Here is a 24,027-nt window from a genome sequence, read left to right on the forward strand (position 1 = left end):
GTACTTGTAATTAATCTCCCTATAAAGCAAGATGAACCATGGTTTGTGTCCAAACTTGTGTCCCCAATCGTGTTTTCTTGTGGTTTTAAGGACCCCCACGAAATAGGGGTGTAACATCATCATGCATAATGATGCTCAAACCGCCAAGGTCACTCTTAAAACACAAGGCCAAATTGAGCTATGCGGAACTTCATTCAGATTATACATTGGTCTTAACATGGGTGGCACTCATTAGTATCTTTCTTCTTCTTCTACGTGTTTGTTTGTTTGTGTGTGTATGTGTATGCATGTATGTGTGTATGTATGTATGTATGTATGTATGTATGCATGCATACATGCATGGATGTATGCATGGATGTATGTATGGATGTGTGTATGTATGCATGTTCACATTGGCAAAGGAGAGTGAAGATTTCTAAGCTTCTCATACTATTATCTATGTCTTCCACCACAACTGTAGGATTGAATGTCTGTGTCTTAGGGGTTGGACACAGCAGAAGCAGAAGCAGAATCAGAAGCAGAAGCAGAAGCAGAGGAGGGGTTTGTTGCCATGGCTTGCTCCCATCAGAGAAGCAAGGGAGAAGAGCCTTCTTCTCTCTTGTGGGCATATTAGCAAATCCTTCCCTGTCTCCTCTCTCTCCAGCTTCTGGAACCACCACTGTTGGTAAGAATTCCACCTCCTCTGTTCTCAAATCTGTTTTTACTTGTCCGATTGCAGGTTAGCATTCTAGACTAATATATACTCATTTGAAATGAGTGTTTCTGGTATTTTCCATTGTGCTCTCAGGCTGAAGATTTATGAATAAAAACTCAATACATTACACCATGAATGGACATGTTTGATGTCTGGTGTCTCTGAGTTGGTAAAGTAAACGTTACTAATGGCAATGTTGCAGGTCAAGAACCTGAGAAGGTGATGCCTTCAGGTGAAAAAACTGATATAATGAAATGGAAAAGAATACAGAATCCGGGCATAGAACAGGTAATGTTTGTCTACAACAATTACACTTAAAACATCATGTTCATTACTTCTGGATTAGTTTTAATACTTTTTTCAGCTGTGAACATACAGCCATTTACGCCATTTATCAACATCACTTCGGCAGATATGCTGGTGGATGAAGGAGGAATCATGATGGTAATCAAAGACATTTAAACTTTGTTAAAAGGCCGAGATTTTCAAGAACATAATGTACTGATTCGTTTTCTATTGTTACTTTTTATAGAAAAAAATCGATAGCCCACTACTATTGTATCTAAATACCATTGGTTATATGGCATCTGCTATATTGGGTTGTTTATTCTGGTATGAACGGCAGACGAAAACATCCTCCGATGATGAATTGCAATATGTGGGTGACTCTATTTCTTCACAATATGATCAACGTATAGTTTTTCCTTCCATAATATATGCAAAAGTCCTAATTTTTAATGTTAGATTTTCAAAAGATGACACTATCATAATTCATGTTTTTTGCATTTATTGAAATTAGAACAAGGGAGAATGTGCAATACTTGAACAAAAAACTTATGTACAAAATTTTAAAATTAATGTTCTATTTCTAACTTGGTTTTCAAAAGATGTCACAATTATAATGACTAGTTTTTCCTTTTTTGTCTTAGTTAAAATCAGGGCTGGAAACTAGAGAAACAGGCAACACTTACACAAAAACTAATGCACAACAATAAAATAAAATCTAATCGTCTCTTTTTCAAGATTCTTCTCAAAGTTGGTACACTCATATTGATTATATTTTTGTTCTTTTTTTTAGTTAAAACCAAAGCTTGAAGCTAGAGAAAATGCAATACTCGCACTGAAGCAAAAGCTAGAGGCACGTATCTTTGATGAAAAGAAAACAACGGATTTGGAGTTATTGAAGGAAAGGGAGCTGAAGAGCACTCTATCGAATGATCTCAAATCCTCCATAAGGCTTTGTGATGAGCTGAAAGTGAAGATACAAGACAATAAGAGACTGATACAAGAGTTACAAAGCCAAATCAAAGTATTTGAAGGTGCAATTGAGGAAGGTGGAAGGCATGAGGCACGCCTAGAAGAGACGCTTCTTGAGGTGAAGAAGAAGACTATAGATTCGGAAGAAAAGATAAAAGAACTCATGTTTGATATGCAAAATAAGGAGAGTGAGACTCCTAAGGGTTTTTTAGCCCTGGAAAAGAAGGAACAAGATATAGCCAGACTTTCACTTGAGCTCAATAGAAAGAACGAATCTTTAGGAGAGTCACAACACATGATTGAAGATATGGAGAGGAACTTGAATGAAAAAGATAAAGAGATAGCTAAGAATGAAAGTGCTTTACAAGCATTAAAGGCAGTATTGTCAGAAGCCTTTGCAAAATATGCAGAACTTGATAAAGAGATAATGTCAATGACGGAAGAATTAGATGGTTTACGGCAATTATCATTAGAGAAATCACAAGAAGTTCAGGCAGCTATCATCTCTAAGGAAGTAGAATGCAAGCAGTTAACTGAAAAGCTTACATTGGCATTAAAGGCTTCCGATGAGAGAAAGGAAAGTGTAGTCAGCTTGCAAGAGGAAATAAACTCCTTGAACCAGGCAATTCATGAAAGAGATACAGAGATTACGAGCATAAATAGTGACCTCTCCTCATATGTACATGGTGCCAAAGTGGCAGAAGACAGGATATCTTCATTATCTTTTGAGTTGGAAGAGCTCAAAGACGAGAATGCTAGGTTAGAGAAGCAAAAGTCAGAACTTGGGTTAAAACTCGAGGCTGATTTGATGGTTCTCAGACATGCTTTGCATAAGGAACAAGAATTCTTGGCCTCGTTAAAAGACGATATCCGAAAGGTTAAAAATGCGCTAGATAGATCAAACAATGAAGTAGTTTCAATAAGAGAGAAATCAATGAAATGTGAAAACTCCTATAATAAACTCAAAAGTGAGGTTTTTTTAAGTGCTGAAAATGTCAGGGTCATTGGTGTTGACGTCGAGAAACACAAGGAAATTGCTGATACGAGTAAGAAAGAGTTGAGTTTGGCTTGGAGGATGGTAATCGAAGCAAAAAGGGAATTGAAGCTTCTAGAAGAAGATTTGAAAAGAGCAAAATTAGAGAAGGAGAATCTAATCAATTACATATTTGATCTTCATGAGCAACTAGAAAGTACTCATCTAAGAGTCGCTGGCTTAGAAGCTGACAAGCAATTTCAGAGTGAAACATTGGACAATAAAAAGAAGTCAAGTATCACAGCCTGATGTTGTCCTAGTGGCTCTTGGCTTTGCCTTGAAAGCCATAGGTCTCGAGTTTGAGGATTGCCTCTGCCCCAGGCAGGTTGTTGCAAATGGCCTATGAAAAGAGAAAAAAGTAATAAATGCCTCAAGAAAGAGGTGGGTGATGTTGACTGTGCTCAATGTACTGTGTATTGTAAGGAAGAGAAAACACGATAACCTAGAATAAGAGCTAGAGTATACCAAAGTAAGGTTTACTTCACATGGGAAAGTGAATTATTGATTCAGCAAAAATATTGGGGAAAGATATGGGGATCAAGTGATACATACACATGGAAGGTAAGACTATTAACTCAACTTTGGCACAAATATGACAGGCCTCATCATATTCTTCATCATGGAAGTGTTTAACTTGCATTGAGTCTAAGCTCCATTTGGTTTAGCACAATGATATGAGATCCTTATCATCTTTCATCATGGGACTGGGAATTGATCTTGGGAAGTTTCATTCGGTCTGGCAGATCTTTTAGCTTCTGTCATCATGGAAAATGTGAGGGATTTGCATGCATTTTAGTTTGGAATAATTATATTACAGTTTTATCATCTTTCGTCATGGAAATGGAATCACATTAATCTTAAAGTTACAACATAATTTTATCAGACATTTATATCATCTTTCATCATGAGAATATAATATATTAGTATAGACATGCATTGATTTAGTTCTGCACAAATTTGTTTGACATATGTCTTTTTTTTTCTCTCCATCATTCAGATGTTTTGGACTCACATTGAGCTCAAGTTCCTTTTTAGGTTGTCACAGGGAGCACATCAAAAGAACAATCATGGAACACTGTGAATTTTTATTGATGGGTGTGTGACATTCGCATATTTTTGAGCTTGTGATCGAAAGTGGACGTGCTTTTCTTTTTCCATGCTGAAAGCTTTATTTTTTGTAATATTGAATTAAAAAAGAACAACTTCAAAGTGTTCTCTTTTTTTGTCTACTTCATCAATTGTACCATCACCCCTTCCACTACAAATATCGAAATTAAACTAAATTTGGAAGTTGTTTCTCGTGTGTTCAAACCAATTTTGAAAAAGTAGTTGCACTCTGCACTTGAAATTTTGACTGATAATACTGTTGCTCTATAAATTTATTCATGTGTTAAATGTTTGTTGGTTTACTGACAGACATGTCTGTAACCTAGCCATTCCCACACTCCATATAATAATAGGCATTTACAGCCATCGAAAGGCCGATAATCCCCTCCTGCCTAAAAATAAAGCTGCATAAACAACATCCCTAGATGCTTGAATATGACATTTGCTCATCCTTTAGATGACTAAGAATACAAGTTCTTAGAACATCTCTGATAAAGGTAAGGTCAAATGTATATGCCCTACATTGATGTATGTGAAAAATAAAACCCCTAGGGTTCAAGCTTGATAATAAAACTGCGAAAACATACCAATTTCCATGAAGGCCATAGTATAATAGATTGATGTCAGAATGTCGGATTTTGTGAAAATACATTTGATTGACAAGTTTGAGAAAACTTCAACCAACATTTTTTGGGTCGAGCGTAGGCATTCTTATTGTGAATACAAGCTATTCCAAATAGACTTAACCCGAATCTTGGTGCGTATGGAAGCTCCTTGTAAAGAAAAGGCACAATCGACAAGTTCATTGTAAAAGATGGTGGAGCCTTGAGAAGTTCAAATACTACACATTCGACGAATGCCCGGCCAATTATGGTATCAAAGTAGGGCCAGCCCTAAACCCTAAAACGGATCTTTTTTCTTCCCTCCACCATCTCAGATCTGTATAGACGAGTGTGAAAAGGATCTGTGGGCTTTTATCCGGACGAGTGTGAAACGGATCTTTTTTTTAATTACGTTTTATTATTATTATCCAAACGTGCTTCATGGTTTTTGTTCTTCCTAACGTTTGTATATCTCTGCAAGGAAGAGTTGTTAGTAAATAATAGTAGATCTATATGTACCGAAAACCTCAGAAGAGCTTAGAACAGAGTTGTCTCTCTCTCTCTCTCACACACACACATTCATCTACCTCCTCCTCAATCTCAAGTATGGCATTGCAAGCTTTTTGTTCATCCATCTATCTCTCATCTTCTTCTTCATCATCATCATCATCATCTTCTTCTTCTTCTTCTTCCTCACATTTGCCTTGGCCATTGCCTTCGGCCCCCTCGATGCTTTCGCTGGCGTTTCACACCCGGACATCGGCCCTCTCGTGGTCCCCGCTTTTTCGGTCGGGCCCCGGCACCCAAGATTGGTCCAAGACACTCGACCAATCTTGTCCGCGGGATCGGCAAGCCTCGCCCGACCTCGCCCGATCCCGACCGTCGGATCCACTCGATTTGTCCCCGTTGCTCGAGCATCCCCGGCATTCCCAAACCCTCGAGCCTGAATCCGAGTCGGATAAACCTAATCCACCCCGCGGGCCGCCACGCATTGTGCTCCCCGATGATTCCTCTACCCCCACGAAGACTCGGTACCATCAAGCACTAGTAGAACATCCTCTCTTTACGCCCGAGAAGGCTCGCCTCCTCCGCCTCGCTCTCCTCGACTCCGACCCCGATGCTTGGCATGACACCATGTACCACTCGGCCATCGCTTCTCGGTTGGCCACCCAACCCCAAAATGATTCATGAACCACACACACATTTCGGAGTTTGGTCACATATCCTTTGGAAACCTAGGCTTTGTTTTAAAGACCCTTGCCAATTGTATCCTTTTGATGCCGAAATTCGTCGACACTTCCGCCTCACCGCACTGTTTTTTTGGAGTATTTGATTTTAGAAAATGCCGATCCATCGACTGGCTTTTAGAATGTCCGTTGATTGGTTCGACAACTCATGGTAGCTTTTGGAATTTGCTTCTAGAGGAGTTGGTTCGACAACAACTTTTCGGATTCAATTCTAGAGATCAGTTTTATTCGTAGGTCAACAACTTTTTGGATTCAATTCTAGATATCAGTTTTATTCGTAGGTGCAACATTTCTGATTCAAATCTAGAGATGGTATATAGCAATAGTATATTTTAGAGTTAATTTTAGGGATGTTGATTCCACATTAGTGGTATACTAATGTGGATGTCAGGTTAGTCTTTCTCCCACCCCTCTTTTTGGAACTACTTAGAGAGAGGTAGTGGAGATTTCTCATTATGCATTTTTCATTGTAAGGCTTTTATCTTCATGTGACTATATGAAGGTAGACATTTTTATGCAGTTGTGATCTCCCTTTTTAATTTCATGGTATTTGAATTGATGTGTTATGCATGCGGTTCCATTTAAGTAGTAGAAAACATTTGGAATTGAATGTGCATTATGCCATGTATTATATAGATGCTGCTTATGTTGGTGGTGTAGAGGATTGTGGAAATGATGGTCCAAAATAACCAAAGAATGAAAACTCAGGGTACTGCGGTTATTGTTTTGAAGTGCAAGATTTTTAATATGTACGCAATTTCAAGCATCACAATCTCATGTTCTGTTCAATCAACTATTGTGTAAGTGATTTGAAGCATCAGAATTTGTTGTTAAACTTGTGTGATCAAGCCTTCATATTGTATTTGAAATCAAAATTTCCATTCCCAACTTCTATAGAATGACAAGTAGTAGCCGTTGAAATGAAGTTCACATCACAAGATAACAATCATTCCAAACTTTGCTATGCTAAAGACTGACAAAGTTTTGATTTCAGGGTTATGTTGATTAGAAGGTTTCTACTTCTAAATTTTATCAATATAAACAAGGCAAAAAACAAAATTAGTCTACTTTAAACACCACAGATTCCATAGCATGGTATCCATGCATCAACCATGCATAATGATGCCCCCACTTCAATCACCCCTACTATATTACCGTGCACAAAGAGGGATAAATGTGAATCAGAGCTAGTGTAATATTTTGAAAGATTGAATTGTTTCATGATGTTTGAGTGACCACTTTGATAGTGTGATAATTAATTAAGGGATAATCTCTTGATTTATCTTGCATGCAGAAAATAGGACTGCTATTTAAGTTGTAATCAGAGTTAAATGAATGGAGGGTTATGATGAGTGTAATCAATACATCTATTACCTTTTGTTATTGATTTATTATCCCATAAAGCTGTTTAAGTTGTAATCATAGTTTAATGAATGGAAGGTTTTGTTGGTTTCACTTGAGGCTACACCAACTGACTAATCTAGGGCCCTCAATTACTTTGGGTTATGGTGAGTGTAATCAAGACATCTATTACATTTTGTTATTGATTTATTATCCAATAAAGCAAAGTGAAACTATTTCATCTTGGTTTCACAACTTGTGGTTGGAAAATTTGCCCCACATTCTTGTATGCTAAATTTGAGGGATACTCTGTATAGACAATTAACTGCATTTTACGGGAAACGATGCAATAAAGAGGCATTTGTATGCATAAAACATTTGTAAAAGATTGCAGAGCGTCATGACGGGCTGTGTGAAAATATAAAAGCAAACACCAACTAAATACACCTTTTACATAAGGCATCCCTTGAACAAGTTGGTGTCTACTCCTGTTATTCTTTGGACACAAATTTCTATTCACAACCCTTGCATCTATTATATATAAGTCAAAATTTACATGGTTCAAGCACAAACGCTACAAGGGGTTTCCTTACTATCTTGCCGCCATTTGCTTGACTAATGGCATATTCATGGATGATACTATACATGGCTTTTAACACGAATAACATGCGCGAAATGAACGGACACGTTATTGCATATGCTTCTCCTATCCCTTACCCCGTTGGCTTTCTATATGGCATGGGTTTACCTTGAATCTTTCTACCCCCCACTAAGGATCGGATGATAACCTTTTCTTTTGAAATCATATGTGTTGTCCGATATCAACAATGGTAACTTCTCCACGTACATAAAAAGCCTCCGATGATTATCTTTTGTAAAATTCTCAGCTCCCTCAGCATCATCATGTTCCATCATTACCCATAGTTCCTTTGAATTTACACGCTTTAGGCTTTTCCGACAGAAAGGACATGATGCAGATCGTAACCGCCTGCATGACAGCACCTAAATCTGATTAATTATTTTACTAGGAAAATATATGGAAAAAGTTACCCAAGTGAGTAACATACTGTCACAAATACTAGGAGGAATAGGGGAAAAGTTTACTTCATGGGTATCATTTGGAGATAAATGACCTTGATAAATATGGAAAACCTCTTACCATTTGTGGCTTAGAGAAAATATGAAAATGTTACCCAAAATGGTAACTCAGCAGGAATATGGGAGAAGTTAAGAGTCTAAATACTAAAGAGCGATATGGAAAGTTACCAAGTGGGTAGGCATTTGGAGACAAAGATCCACAACAATATATGGAGGAAGTTACCAATTTTGAGCTTCTCAGAAGATATGGGAAAAACGTTAATGAAGTGGGTACACATCTGGGGACAAATACCAAGGGAGGATATGGATGAACTTAATTAAGCAAAAGGGATAAATAATATAAGAAGTTCAAAAAATGCTGTCGACCAGAGTTAAAAACGAAATCCAAAGACAAATTCTAATAGAAGATATGGAAAAAGTTCACACAATCGAGACAAAAAGCTTTCACAAGATAGGGAAAACTTATCCAAGTCGGTAAAATTGGAGGCAAGAAATACTAAAATAAGATGTGGAAACAAACTTTACCCAAATGGGTAATAAATAAAGATTTCGAGCAAATAAAAAAGTTGTGAAGTAGAGGCGATATAAGAATAGGTTACCAATCTCGATAGCACTTGAGACACATTGAGTGACAACAACCAGGCAGCACGACTTTATTTAATATCTCGAGACAGATGCCACATTCTTGTTCACGTTCTGCATCGAATTGCACTTGATGGTGTTTGGCCTCCTCGTATTTGTAGTTTCTTTTATACTTGTCTTGACATACCGCCTTCTGTTCCAAGACTTCCTTGTCAGTCATTCCTCCATCAAGAACCTGCAAAGACGGTAGGATGTATCCTGCCAATGTTTTTTACGCCAATTGTTATTATACATAAAGTAAAGGGCATATTTAAAATTTACAAATCATTGTTACACCCACATCTAGGGCATATTTGAAGAAATTTCCTCTTTTCTCAAACACTATACTAATCATATATTATTTCTTCATACATAATACCCATTTTGTTTCGAACACTGTTACTAACAATAACATTCATTATGTTATATAAAATCTCCCTTATTTTCTAACTAATGTTAATCATAAAACTCTTAACGCTACACTTGAAATGAAGAACATTTCTTAAAGTTTCCCCATTTCTCCATTGATACAATACTATCCATGAAACTTTTTTCATACACCTTTTTCTAAAACCATAAAATTCTTCACATAAAACCCAAAATGAAGGATATACATATTCTTTTAAGTACCAACCATAAAACTCGCGAAGACTTGCCTTCCTCTCATGAGTAGACATTGTCGTCGTTCCATCTTTTAACACCTGGAATACAACAAACACTAAATTTGTCTAGCTATAAGAACATAATAAAGCCCCATAATTTTTCTCAAGTCTTTTTATATTTGATACAGTACATAAAATCATCATAAAGCTCTCCACCTGCCTTTCTCTCCAGAAAAACCCTTTGATTTTCTCAAGTCTTTCTCGTTTTAATATAGTACATAAAATCCTCATAAAGTTCTTCAACTGCCTTTTTCTTCATAAGCAACCCTTTGATTCTCATCATCATAGAAAACCTTCCGATTTTTCTCAAGTTTTCTAGCTTAAACACAACCCATAGAATTGTCACAACGCTCTTTGACTTTCTGATCATCATAAATAAACTTTGGATTGTTCTGAAGTTTTTATCACATAATACTTAAATGCATTATGAAGCCGTTCAATTGTCCCTTTCATCATAAACAGCGCTTTGATTTTTTCAAGTTTTTCTAGTTTCAACACATAATACTTCAAATCATCATAAAGCCCTTTAATTTTCTCTTATCATAAATAACTCTTTGATTTTCTCATCATGTTAAACAGCACTTTGATTTTGTCACCTTGTATATCAAAATATGGAGGAGGCCGAGAGAACCAATCAACGTACAGTCCGCCCAACTAAAAAAACATAGTAGAAAGGATGGACCATACCCCAATCTCATTTGTAAAGATGCATCTTCCTTGGGAAGACCTAATGCCCTGGTATTGAAAAGAAAGGCTTAATAAGCATACACACAAACATACATGTAGATTTATGAAGCTAATTTATCAATCCTTAATACGATATTGTGTACACATACATCACAGGCTTTCAAATTCAGCAAAATCTTAACAATTGTTAATATGATACTGAGTACACATCAATACTGGGTTTTCAGAAAAAACAGTTACTATTATTACTTATCAATTATTATTAGGGTACTGAAAACACATACATACCAGCTTTTTAAATAAGATTGAAATATTAGATGTATGAAGAACACTTAAAACATACACACGAGTATATGGCATATGCATGAGGCTAAATATATCAATCATTAATATGGTATCGAATACACATAGATACCAGGCTTTTAAATTTCATAAATTTTTAACAATCATTAATATACATACCAGGTTTTCAAAAAAGAAGTTATTATTATTATTATGATATTGAAAACACATACATTACCAGGTTTTCAAATAAGTCTGAAACACTAGATGGATGAATAGACTTCTTTTTCATTCAATCTGCTTATTTTTCACACTTCTGGATGAATGGGATAAGGAAACAAACTAAAAACTTCTTTGTTATTGTTTAATATAACCTCTCTTCTGTGTTCCCATACACATATCAAACTGTACGCTTAATATTTTAAGGCTAAAACAAAGTTTATCAATCCAATTAGGTGAACAAAATAACACATAGGATTTAATCAGTGAACTGCCACAATTAGAAACTCCCCCATTTTTGAGGTTCAAGATCTACATTAAAATATAAAACCACACATTTAAATCCATTCCATTGTTGCTTGCCCTTTTAGCCCATAACTATCCCTCAATCAAATTATATCTTTGGCTTTATCAATGCTGATAATATCCATTAACCCATATGAAAGTATAACCAAATGGTTTTTTTGCCTTTTCGATGTTGAAAAAATCCATTAACCCACATGAAAATATTCACAAATCCAAATAAATATTTGCAAGGTTGAACTTTTCATCAATCCATTTTAATACTTTAAACTATTCACTGATCAAACAAAATCTTCTTCGACTCAAACTACCCTTAATCTGTATGAACATTTCAGCTATTCACTCATTAAATGGATGTGAAAAATCTTCAAAACTGAGAGAGGATAATGAACTAAACAAAAGAAACCCGTTTTAATCTACTTACATGGTATTAGCATGTTGGATATCAGCCTCTAGCTGCTTGAGAGACTCTTTAAAAGATCTCCTTCTATTCAATCTGAACCCTAACATAGTACACAACCTTATATCGCCGCCAAACAAATCCGATAAAGAAGAGGCTCTATGAAATCTCTATCAAGCTGAAGGTGAAAAGATTGCTCAATCTTTGGACAAAACTTCACAGCATGCTCTGACCAAAATTTCGTAGAGTAAACAGAAATATTCTCCGACAGACAAAACTTTGTTGTAAAAATACTAACTCTTGATATTGCAACGAAAACAAAGATTAGATTAATTATAGGAGAGCTCTGAGGAGAAGAAGAAGATGATAATAAAGGAGCCCCATATTCCATTCGTATTTCCTTCTCTACGAATTGGAATATTTTAAAGATATGTCCAATCTTAACTTGATTCCCTTCCTAAGAGGGAATCCTGAGGTGGGCTCTGCTTAAGAACAGATTTAGGGTTTTGGATATGAAGCAGAATTAGGGTTTTGAGTATGGGAATTTATAGAGGATCGGTTTGAAACACAATCAGGGTCTTCTCCACAGAAACAAAAGGTAGTTTCCTTTCTATATCTAGTTTTCTTTCGTTTTGGGAGGGGGGTTCTTTGCACAGAATTAGGGTTTTCTCTAAAGAAGGAGAACAAGGGTTTGCTCCAAAGAAGCAGGGATTAGGGTTTTGATCTGTGATTTGCTTGTGCGTTTCAAGGTATCTTTGTGTGCAAGGAAAGAATATATATTTGCTGTAATTAATGACTTCCTATTCTTTTTCTATATTTGATGGGAGGAAGAAGATAAACAATTATCCTGCAGACCTTATCCGCTAATGTGGGTCTACTCCAAAAGCTTCTTCTTCTGTGGGTAAAAAAATCGCCCACAGAAACAAATACAAAGAAAAAAAAAATGTACACATATCAATATACATATACATATCCATATACATATACGTATACATATACATATACATATACATATACATATACGTATACATATACATATACATATACATATACATATACATATACATATACATATACATATACATATACATATACATGTATTATGTATATGTATATGTATACACATACACATATACATATACATATACATATACATATACATACACATACACATATACATATACATATACATATACATATACATATACATATACATATACATATACATACACATATACATATACATATACACACACATACACGTATACATATACACACACATACACATATACATATACACACACATACACGTATATGTATATGTATGTATGTGTATGTATATGCTTTGTGTGTGTGTGTGTGCCACCTGCCTAACTCAATCAGTCGGACCACATCTTGCGTTCATTCTTTCTCGCATTGCCTCACTTCTTCGCCCTGCTTTAGTTGTTTGGCAGTGTTCTTGACCCCAACGGACCTCTTGTTTGCGAGATAATAAGATCGACCCCACCGTCCTCGTGGCATGAGGTACTACATTCAATCCTTGGGTCACGTGTGCCTGTTAAAGTTTGCCGATGAATAGGAGCTGGGCTTTAAATTAAATGAAGTATTTATTTTAGATGTTCCATTCGGTCTCCTATATTTTATTAGTTTGATCCGAACTTTTGAGTGTGTTGTTCTATTAATGACACGGTTCATGTTGGATCGAGTTCCACACACCTACGTGGCCGATTTGTTAACGCAATGTGGGCTATATAGCCCATGCCCACCACATTTCTTATGTTTTCAAGATTCTATGAAGATGAAGAGACAAATAAAGTGAAAATGGGTAGTTGTTGGAATGAGACACTTGATCGAGAAACTCTGCATCGTGGAAATATACGATGCACCAATAACTTGTAGGACATTGAAGGTGAACTTGACATGATGGTCAATGTGGTGCATGTAGAATAAGCAACATGGCAACAAGGTGCAAATTGTGAAATATATTGTCATTTGACATACAAACACAACCAAATGCTCAAAATTGTGCGAGATGCAAAGATTTCCGAATATTGTCATGCGTGAGATGCAAAGATTTCCGAATAAGATATTTGTTGCCAACACAATCGCACACAAGTTTCAACTCCAAGAAGAGTTGAATGACATTCAACAAAAAGGTATGTATGAAAACCTTGAAGATAAAATTATTGTGTAATTCTCTTACTTGAACTTTGCCACTATGAACCGTTATATTATATTTCTATTCACCTATTCATCAGAAAAAAGTGAGGCCACCCTTGTCATTGAGGTGTTTCAAAAAAGTTCTGCCATCATAAAAAATCTTGCCACTAATATCGTGTTGATGTGACAGTTGATATCACGCTAAAATCATTGACATCTTGGTGAGGATTCCTTTAGATGAGATCCCATATCTACATCCTCAATGAGTTATTATTGATCATGACAAATAATGCAATATGGATGTGTCTCTTAGTTTTAAAACATAGTTTCTACTCTTGTTCAATCAATCCCTAAACGACTTGGTAACAATAACATTCTCCAAACTTCAATGTTTGTTTTTGATAGAAACATCCTATGTGCCCACACTCCAACATCTATCCTATCCTAGAACCACATATACACACCCATAATATTCTTCACAACTAGAGATTTAAGTGTATTCACAAAAGTAAGTTTTCAAAGTTCTTCCCCCCCACCCCCCTTATAACACCACCGAATTTTTGTGATAAGGGTGGATCGCCGATCGGTTTGGACTCGCGTGCCGACGCTCCTCACCTATGGGAATCAATGACTCAGTGAGAGAATTAGGATCTGCTAAACTTCTATCTTAAATAGAAGATCCCTCTTCATTTTCTTATCAATCCCCCCGTATGGTAGTACCTTATGGTAGTGAGTGCACTCTAGGGAGGTTCCATCCCTCATTAGCTTATTGAGTGCACTCCAGAGAGATTCCATCCCTCACATTGCACTTTGGCAATGGTAAACATGCCACAAACCCATGACTCCCACATTGAGTCACGAGTGCCTTCTCCATCCTTTGAGAACACTTAGAAGCCCACTACTCATACCTCAAGTCATGGGCGCCTTCTCTATCCGTCGAGAAAGGTCCTCACCTCAATCCATCAGAGGTGGTGTGTTGTGGTTCCAATCACGGAACCCCTCAACACATCGGATGTGTTAGACCCTCCTTGGCGTTTGGCAATTGGCTAAACATGCACCTCAACCACCATAATCTCTAAATACAATAACATAAATAAAGATGTTAGCACATTAGGACATGGCAAATATGTTGTCCTACTAGAATTTTGTGCCTTAGAAAATGATTTTGGTCCATTAATCTACTTAATGGAGCAATATTAGAAGCTATGTTGCTTAGAATAAGATATGAATAGAAGAAACTACCTTAGTAAGAGACACCCTCCTAGCCAGTTGGATGGAATCTATAAATTTTGACTTGACAAGTGTAACGAGACATCATATATCTCCAAAGTGTATTATTTATGAAAGCTCACAACTAGAAGCAATGAAGATAGAGAGACCCATAAGCTATGTATGTGCCATGTGGTAAGAGAGCACATATAAGGTTCAATGGGTCAATGACACCATATAGGTTGTGAGTGCTCGTAAACTAGTAATAGTGATAATATTACAAATGGTACAAAGATTTTTTAAACTTTAATCATATAATTGTTGGAATGCAGCCACTAAGACCGCTGGGAAATGGTCATCAATGTCATGATTAATTTCCACAAGTTCAAACTTCCATGAGTGAAAATCAACTTCATGACCTCTCCATTGCCTTTGCTTTGTGGCAAAAGTACACCTTAGTGCAAAAATTGGATGCATCAATAGCTTGATCCAATTGTTCATAAATGGAAAATCATATTGTTGTCATTGACAACCTTGATCAATCCTTGATAACTCATGAACAAACAAAACTAACTCCTAACAATAGTGGCTTCACAACATTAATATTGTGACTTGTCACTTCTTCTTTATAGAAAACGAGTACAAACACTATTTAAAAGGAAATGCTACAAATACATAAAGTTTACTATGAGGTCAAAAGTTTACGCTCCAATAAGAATAGGTTGACAACAATGATGATCTTCATATTTGCTAAAAAGTGAAAAAACCAATAATTCTTGTTGATCTCTTAAAAGAAAATGTTAGACAAACAATTTCGGTAGCTTGCGAGGTGAACATTATCAGTTCTGCCGCTCGCGAGCTGAATATTAAGAGTAAATGTTACAACTTACAAGCATAACCGTAACCGTAGTTGTGGGCTAATTTGTAAGGATGAAGTGTGAGGATTGAGTTATCTCAATCCTAAGGTGGGAGATAACTTTCGAGTGTTTCATCACCTGGCTACTTTTTATAAAAAAATGAACCAAGTGGGAAACACACACAAGGGCCTTGGGTTTGAGCCTATATAAAAAAGGCTACCTACCTACATGAAGGGGGGGTCTCTTTTCTTTACGGGTTTGAGATAGAGACTCTGATAGCGTGGCAAAGCTCTAGGTTCATACACATGTGCCTCCTTCTTCTTCAAACCCAAGGTACAATCCATGTCCATTCACGGTGGTATGGGACACTAGTGGGGGGACTTGGATCCGTAATTCACCTTCGCGACGGGGTGATCAGCTGGACTTGTGCCCTTTCTTCGTTATTTTCCTTTTTAAAATTGCTTAATATTAATGAAGATTCTAACAGTAGCACAAACAAAGGTTTTGAAATCGACGAGTGTAAAGATGAGCGCTACATACAGGTTATAATTGCCCTTGAATTAATGCTACCCATTCTCAAACATGTAACAAGAGTTCCAATTGCGATGTATAGACAAATTTAAGAGCTCGGCGATGTGAGGGAGGAGGTTGCAGGGGCATTTTGGAAACTAATTTTCAGTTTTTAGGAGCTTGGCAAGAGAAAAAAGCCACCAAGGGTATTTTTGATAATTAGGGGCATTTTGGTAATTAAGTTAAGTTTTTAGGAGCTTGGCAAGAGATAAAGCCTCCAAAGGTATTTTTGATAATTAGGGGCGTTTTGGTAATTAATTTTTAATTTTTAGGACCTTGGTAAGAGAAAAAAACGTTCAAGAGTATTTTGGTAATTAATTTTCATTTTTTAGAAGCTTGGCAAGAGAAAAAAAACCTCCAAGGGTATTTTTGATAATTAGGGGCATTTCGGTAATTATTTTTCAGTTTTTAGGAGCTTGGCAGGTGAAAAAGCTTCCAAGGGTATTTTTTTTTGATAATTCGACGGGTATTTTGGTAATTTTGTAAAATCCGCGGCTTTGGAAGAAAAGAAAGCTGGAGGGGTATTTTCGGTAATTTCATAGAAACCAGAAAGCGATCCATCATTTTTCATTAAAAAGAAACAAAAATCAATCAAAATTTGACCTCATCATCGGGAAGGAACAGGGGGTAAATGGGTGATCCTGATTCAAGGCCTAGACCAATTCATCTTCTTCTCTAGTTTGTTTTGAATTCAAATATGAGAGACATTTTCCAGGTAATGTTCTTACTCTCTTTGTTGATTCAATGGAATAGAGCACCCCATACATATAGATCGAGGTTTAAATGACCTTTAGAACAAATCTAATGCAAATTCTGCATACAAACTGGGACCATAATGGTTATCATACATGAAGGGCTCTCTTTCAGCCCTGTAGAACAACTGCCCATGTTAGACGATGTGTTCTATGTGTTACAAGAATGGAAACATGCCAAAAATACTGCATGTCCTAACATCTTATATAGTAATATTTGTGGAAGTGGATTTGATACGCATAAAATCATAGGAAATGGACTTGTCTCATCGTTTGTTGCATGTGGAAGCATTACATTATCTCAACAAATCTTCAATAGATTGGATCATTGTAGAGATGAACTCTCTTGGAATGATCTTGTGCAAGGATATGTAAAGTCGGGCCAATATGAACAAGCCCTTGAATTGGTATGCAAAATGGATGAGATTGGTTATATAGGCTTTAGAAGATGTACATTTCTTGCACTATCGAGTGCTTGCATTAGGTTAAAGTGTATCAAAATAGGGTGGGAAACTCATGCTTTGGCTGTCAAAGAAGGTTATGAAAAAGACGTGTTTGTTGGGAGTTCTTTGATTGATATGTATTCCAAGTTGGGTTTTCTTGTGGAAGCACGAGAAGTTTGCGAAGACATCGGTTTGCAACGAAATGTGGTCTCTTGGAATGCTCTTATTTCAGGTCTTGCCCAATTCGGAAACTCTGAAGAAGTGATTGAAAGTTTAGAAGTTATGCAAAATGAAGGAATCTCACCGGATATAGTAACTTTTATCTCTAGCCTGAGGGCGTTTACTATTGTTGAAGATTTGGAAAAAGGGCAAAAGCTACACAAGTATATAGTAATGGTTGGATTTGATAAAGATGTTGTCATTGGTAATACACTGGTGAGCTTATATGCTAAATGTGGCGCATTTATAGATGCCCAATATGTGCTCAATGGGAAACTCTTTCAAGATGAGATCTCGTGGACTGCACTTATTACTGGATATGTAGATTGCGGGATGGGTGATGAAGCTCTCAGGTGTTATGAGAAAATGCAACTTCATGGTGTGTCTCCTGATGCTGTTACTTTATTGTGTGGATTGAAAGCTTGTGGGATGATTGAAGGGATTGAAAAGGGATACAAATTACATTTTGAGATTGCAAAAGAAGGACTTGAAAACGATCTTTTCCTTGGGAATGCATTGGTAGATATGTATGTAAAATGTTATCAAATGGTAGAAGCATGTGATGTTTTTACCGAGCTTCCATTCCGAGATGTAGTGTCGTGGAATTCATTGATTGCACTTTATGCTGATCAGGGTCTCTTAGAAGAAGCATTAGCATGTCTGGAACAAATGGAAATGTCTGGCACAGCATCACCGAATGCCATTTCGTATGTGCACACTATAAAAGCATGTGTTCGAGGATTCTCACCCCTATCTAAAGGCATGCAATTGCATGATAGAATCATACTACATGGCCATGAAAGAGATCCATTTGTCAGCAATGCATTGGTTGATATGTATGCAAAATATGGGTCTCTTGATGATGCTCATTGTGTATTCGACAACATTTCAGATAGAGATGTGGTCTCTTGGAATGCACTTATCACAGCCTATGCAATTTTTGGTCTTTGTGAGGATGTGGTGAAGTGCTTCCTAGAAATGAGGATAGAAGGTAAAGTGCTAGATGCTGTTACTAGTGTTAACATTCTTAAAGCTTTTGGTAATGCAGGTATTGTAACTAGCAGTAGTCAAGAAATGCACGCTGAGATTGTAAAAGCCGGAATAGATGAAGATATAATAGTTGGAAACACACTTGTGGATATGTATGCTACATGTGGCGCATTCACTGAGGCCTGGAATGTGCTTACTAAGCTTCAAGTTCAAGGTATTATATCTTGGAATGCATTATTATCTGGGTATGTTGAACATGGAATGATGGATGAAATTCTAAAGTGCTACTTACTTATGAGAAATTCCAATGAATTTTTTCCCAATGCCATAACGTTTTTATGTGTTTTGGTTGCATGTGGTGGATTAGGATCCATATCCAACGGTTTAGAGGCTCATATACAGATTGTTAAAAAAGGGTTTGATGACGATAACATCATTGGCAATGGGCTCATTGATATGTATGGGAAATGCGGTCTGATGGCTGAAGCTCAAGCAATCTTCGATGCAATGACTTATAAGGATATTGTCACATGGAACACACTTATTACTGGGTATGCCAGTGAAGGAGAGAGCAAGAGCGTGCTTGATATTGTAGAGTCAATGAAGGAGAACAGGGTAAAACTTGATGATGTAACGTTTCTTAGCCTTCTCGTGGTTTGTAGTCATGGAGGTCTTTTAGATCAATGCCAACACTTGTTTATTACTATGAATCAAGTATATGGTATTCGTGCATCAAACAAACATCATAATTGTATGCTCGATCTTCTTGGAAGAGCAGGACGGATCAATGAAGCTGTGGCTGCATTGGAACAATTGCCTTATCAACCTGACCATGTAACATGGAATACCATCCTAGGTGCTTCTCAAAAGTGGTCATATTTAGAATTTGGGCATGATATTTTTTATCATTTTATCTCACAGGAGATTAAACATTCTGCAGCATTTGTAATGTTTTCTAATTTATGCATGGACAATAATTTATTGAATATCATGGATTGATTTGAAGGCCTGAACTATGATCGATTTTCCTCCAAGGGTCTGATATGATCGATATAAGGTGAAATAATGACCTGACAAGTCAAGGAGTTAAAGAATCGGTGCCATTGGCAGGGGATCAAACTATTGGGTGTCGGATCGACCAGCCAAAGAGGGAAAATTTTTCTTCAAGTATACTTTTGAAGAGATTATGCAAAAAGGTTAAACTGCAAGAAGACAATCAAGCTTGTCAAATCTGCTTGCGAAGAAGATTCACATGCGGCCAATAGTAGATATGTGGTCTTTTCCAGATAAAGGTGTTTCACTTGCTTCACATTCCGAAATATTATCGCAAACACCAGGAAGATAACAAGAGTTTGGAATGAATTCTCCTTGCATGCACTTCACTTGGAATCGAATTTCGATCACAGCCACACAACATGGATTATAGCCATCTCATGACTCGCAGTGCGATTGAGGATTTCATGTGGAAGGAATAGTGAGAGGACTGAGTTTGTCAATCTCCTCTACATGTTAAACACAGGAACAATTCTTCCTATGCATATAGTAACCCAAATGCAATCCCTTCATGCTTCGTCAGTCCAAAGAAGCACATTTCCATTTGTTGAGTGCATAGGTGCATGTTTTGGAATGCTTGTAGCAATGCATCTGTTATGCACACACAAATAACCATAGGATTCAATAAACCAAACATTGACCCATCACTTAGCATGAAAAATGCATCTGTCGGCAGTAATGAAGGTCCAAAGAGAGACCAAACAAAGCTCACACGAGGATTGCTAATCCATTGTATAGTCACAAAATCCGCTTTTTGTCAATGTACATGGGGCAATTGTTGCATGGGACATCACAATGTCAAAACAAAATTATAACGAGAAGGTTGGTAAGAAAGTTTGGACCCAAACATCTCATATTTGTAGCTACTCGATGTAAGCAAATTTATAAGCAACAGTATACTAGATCATGACAAATAACACCTTGGCCTAAATGGAGTAGTAAGAAACAAACTCAACTTGCATAGTGTGTGAACACATGCTTACTGGGCCATCTTGATTAAAGGCTCACTATTGGTCATACTTGAAAACAAAAATATTGTGAGTAACATAGAATATTGTATCTAACATGTCATGTACATTAAATGAGAAAGTATATGAGGAACATTTCATACGTATACATTTAATGAGAGAATATTCTCCATTCTACTCCCTCTAATATTGGTCAATGTAGAGAGAACCCTAAACCCTAACATGACATGTCATACGATTGGACTACAAATTGGATCAATCATTTACATAAAGGTGGATATGCAAATAATGTAAACAACTATCGAACCATCGTGCTTGGCTCACTAATGGAATATGTAAATAATGGAATCAAAGATAAGTGCACGAGCTAAAAAAAATGGTAAGAGAATTTCTGGACAAGTTGGCTTTCGAAAATACCATAACATCATTGATCACCTTGTTACCCTTCAAATATCAATGGAGGAAAGTTGCTTGAGAGGTAAAGGTTTATATTGTTGCTTTGTAGACTTCAAGAAAGCTTTTGATATGGTACCTTGTGAACATCTTTGGAAGCAAATGGAAGAACTCGAGGTGCCAAGTGAATATATGCTTGCAATATCTTGAATCTATGAGAAAGTTGCTCTCATGATATGCTTGCAATATCTTGAATCTATGAGAAAGTTGCTCTCATGATATGTTGCCTCAAGGTCTTACCATTAGGATACATAGTGTAATACACAAAATATTATTTTCATTTGCTATTTCACCTAGATTTTAGAACTTTCCGGAATAATCTAGAAAATTCATAAATATTCTAGAATACTTTGGAACATTCTAGAAACTTCAAGAATACTCAATGCCCTATAAACATAGGCATATTTTACTATTCACAACCAATTCGGTTCAATGCTAGTCTTAAGCCTCTAAGCTATTCCTATCCTTGTACTCCTTTTCTTATAATATATTTCCTTTTATCATACTTCTCTCCCTCTCTTTCTCTTGTGATTCTCTCACTCTTCCCCTCCTCTTTGTCTCTGAATCTTGACAATTATATGTATATGTTGTGTGCGTATGGGCGATAAACTTTTAGATTTTTTTAGTAGCACTATTGGTGTTAAGCAAGGATACCCACTCTCACCAACTCTATTTAGTTTATGCATTAATGAATTGGAAGAAATGGTTGCCAAACTTGTAAAGGAAGGTGTTCTCATGGGGAGCAACGGTGTGGGGAATATTACACTCTAGCTTGATGTTGTATAAGGTAGATGATATACAAGAGGCCATGACGGCATATAACAGAAGATTGATATCAGTTAGTCCGTTTTAGCAACTTCGAAAGCAGATGCGATCTGTCCATATCTGGAAAACTGTGACTACGATAACATTATGGGTATTATGGAAATGTAGATGTAGTCGACTTTACGATGCCGCAAAGCTTGGCATTCCAGAGATATTGCTTGAGATATGGGAAACATTGTTGATAGTAGTTCGTGGGCAGTATGATAACATGTCTAGTTCTCCAGAAAATATTCATAAAAGAAGGATGAAGCTTCGTCACTTATGGAGGAAGGTGCCTCTCTTTGTAATGACAAACCAAAGACCTCAATGGAATTATCATCTTCCATGGACCCTTTCTTGATATAAAACCAACATGTTAATGTATCATTTAAGGCTCAACAACCCTATATAAGCTGTTTTTGTATGTACAAGTTTAGGTGTACATACATTACGTTGTAAGCCTACGGGCAGATAACTTTTACTTGTACTTTCTCGATGTTTTAATACTATTGAAGAAAATCTTTCAAAGAAAAAAACTTGTAAAGGAAGGTGTTATGAACATATAACAAAACACCAAACTCGTAATAGAGATTTGAACCCATGACCTCCTTGGTCATGATCGTTTGCAAGTGATGGCCATTAATGCCTTTAAGGCACCCACAGATTCAACATTTACTAATTCAATTTGTTGTGATCTTGAAGTAAACGAATTAGCACAAGATCTGTTGAATCATATCATTCAATATCGTGTTTATTATTCAAGGTTCATGAATTCTCGTAAAGATTATTTAAATCAGTTTAAGCTCTCGTACGCCTCCCTTATGAAGTCTTCCATGTTGAGCGCTCTTCCTTGGATGGTAGTGGATCAACCCTTCTCGCCTTCCTTTGACCTTCCCTTTGTGGCTCTACCGATGTTGATAAGATGGGCTATGTCGATGTTGAACTCAGTACCATTGTACTCATCCCTATTGAGCACTCTTCCTTGGATGGTAGGGGGTTGACGCTTCTCGCCTTCCTTTGAACTTTCCTTATGGCTCTGTCGATGTTGATAAGATGGGCTATGTTGATGTTGAGCTTTCTTCCTTGGATGGTAGTGGGTCAACCCTTCACCTTCCTTCGACCTTCCTTTATGGGATCTCCCTTCTGAAGGCTCCCATGTCGAGTGCCATCGTACTCTTCCCTTTTGAGCTCTCTTCCTTGGATGGTAGTGGCGCGACCCTTCTATCGTGTCGTTGGCATACGCTACCCACTTTGATCCAATCTTCAGTTAGCCCATTTGCTCCATCGTCATCCTAAAGTTGGACTTCAATGGTCATACTTTCTATTTGATAGATGAACATCACAAACATTAATATTGTACTCACCCCCACTCGTTTTTTATCCCGTCTCGAGAGTTGAGCAAAACAAAGCTCAAACTCTTAAAACACATGTATGACACTTTTGTGGGTCTTCGTCGATGCTACCCATAGGCCCAATTCTTACCAGATTCTTTCCCTCATCTCTTTGTAGTTGTACTTCTCCAGTAGTGCGTCCTTGAAGGATTCCCATGAGTCATGAGCTTTTTGTAGCCTCTTGACCTCTTCGTACATTGACACACCCACCACCCGGAGAAAACATTGGAGCCTCATTGGTTCATTCACCTCTTGGTGACTCATTTCTGCTTTGTAGTCTTTTAAAAATTTTGGGATGCTGTATTCGTTAAAACAATCAATTGTTTTGATCACCCCTTCAATGTCATGTTGTGTTACTTCTTGTCTTTCTCTTCCTTCACGAACCCATCATCATCCTTGACATCATCTCCATGAAATCTTCATCGGTCGTCGCCATCTTCCCTTGCTGCTCTTTCACATCGGGTTAACCAAATATATCATGTAAATGCACGTGCGTGTGGTACTTGGGCAGGATCATGGGGGTCTTGGACTAGGGATGATGCAAAGCTAATGAGGACACAAACATAAGGGAATCAAAGGATTTGAGATATCAAAGGCTCCTTGGA

The 24,027-nt window shown here is 37.0% G+C and overlaps 3 protein-coding genes across 5 annotated transcripts; 2 read left to right on the forward strand and 1 right to left on the reverse strand.

Moving 5' to 3' along the window:
- Positions 1 to 384: 384 nt before the first annotated feature.
- Positions 385 to 3,389, forward strand: LOC147863340 (uncharacterized). 2 transcript variants are annotated; one of them, XM_087321619.1, is made up of 5 exons: positions 385 to 664; positions 897 to 981; positions 1,081 to 1,138; positions 1,227 to 1,352; positions 1,773 to 3,389. In XM_087321619.1, exons 1-5 carry the CDS (start codon positions 439 to 441, stop codon positions 3,231 to 3,233), a joined length of 1,956 nt encoding a protein of 651 aa, XP_087177745.1. In that variant the 5' UTR covers positions 385 to 438; the 3' UTR covers positions 3,234 to 3,389. The 2 variants fall into 2 exon arrangements, with proteins under 2 accessions (XP_087177745.1, XP_087177744.1); XM_087321618.1 differs by having other exon boundaries at positions 386 to 664; positions 897 to 982; positions 1,073 to 1,138.
- A 4,401-nt stretch (positions 3,390 to 7,790) lies between these two features.
- On the reverse strand, positions 7,791 to 12,331 carry LOC147863341 (E3 ubiquitin-protein ligase AIRP2-like). Its single transcript, XM_087321621.1, has 5 exons — positions 11,578 to 12,331; positions 10,259 to 10,397; positions 9,635 to 9,701; positions 8,979 to 9,219; positions 7,791 to 8,269 (listed from the first exon to the last, which is right to left on the reverse strand). The coding sequence occupies exons 1-5, from the start codon at positions 11,661 to 11,663 to the stop codon at positions 8,041 to 8,043; spliced, it is 762 nt and encodes a 253-aa protein (XP_087177747.1). The 5' UTR covers positions 11,664 to 12,331; the 3' UTR covers positions 7,791 to 8,040.
- A 4,729-nt stretch (positions 12,332 to 17,060) lies between these two features.
- Positions 17,061 to 19,766, forward strand: LOC147863342 (pentatricopeptide repeat-containing protein DOT4, chloroplastic-like). 2 transcript variants are annotated; one of them, XM_087321382.1, is made up of 2 exons: positions 17,061 to 18,967; positions 19,121 to 19,766. In XM_087321382.1, the coding sequence occupies exons 1-2, from the start codon at positions 17,185 to 17,187 to the stop codon at positions 19,750 to 19,752; spliced, it is 2,415 nt and encodes an 804-aa protein (XP_087177508.1). In that variant the 5' UTR covers positions 17,061 to 17,184; the 3' UTR covers positions 19,753 to 19,766. The 2 variants fall into 2 exon arrangements, with proteins under 2 accessions (XP_087177508.1, XP_087177509.1); XM_087321383.1 differs by having other exon boundaries at positions 17,061 to 18,998; positions 19,121 to 19,307.
- The last annotated feature ends 4,261 nt before the right edge of the window (positions 19,767 to 24,027 follow it).

The sequence above is a fragment of the Azolla caroliniana genome, unplaced genomic scaffold (assembly GCF_043228905.1).
Source record: "Azolla caroliniana isolate FFs.n. ecotype wild unplaced genomic scaffold, voAzoCaro1.0.p SCAF_6, whole genome shotgun sequence".
In the NCBI taxonomy this organism is placed as follows: Eukaryota; Viridiplantae; Streptophyta; class Polypodiopsida; order Salviniales; family Salviniaceae; genus Azolla; species Azolla caroliniana.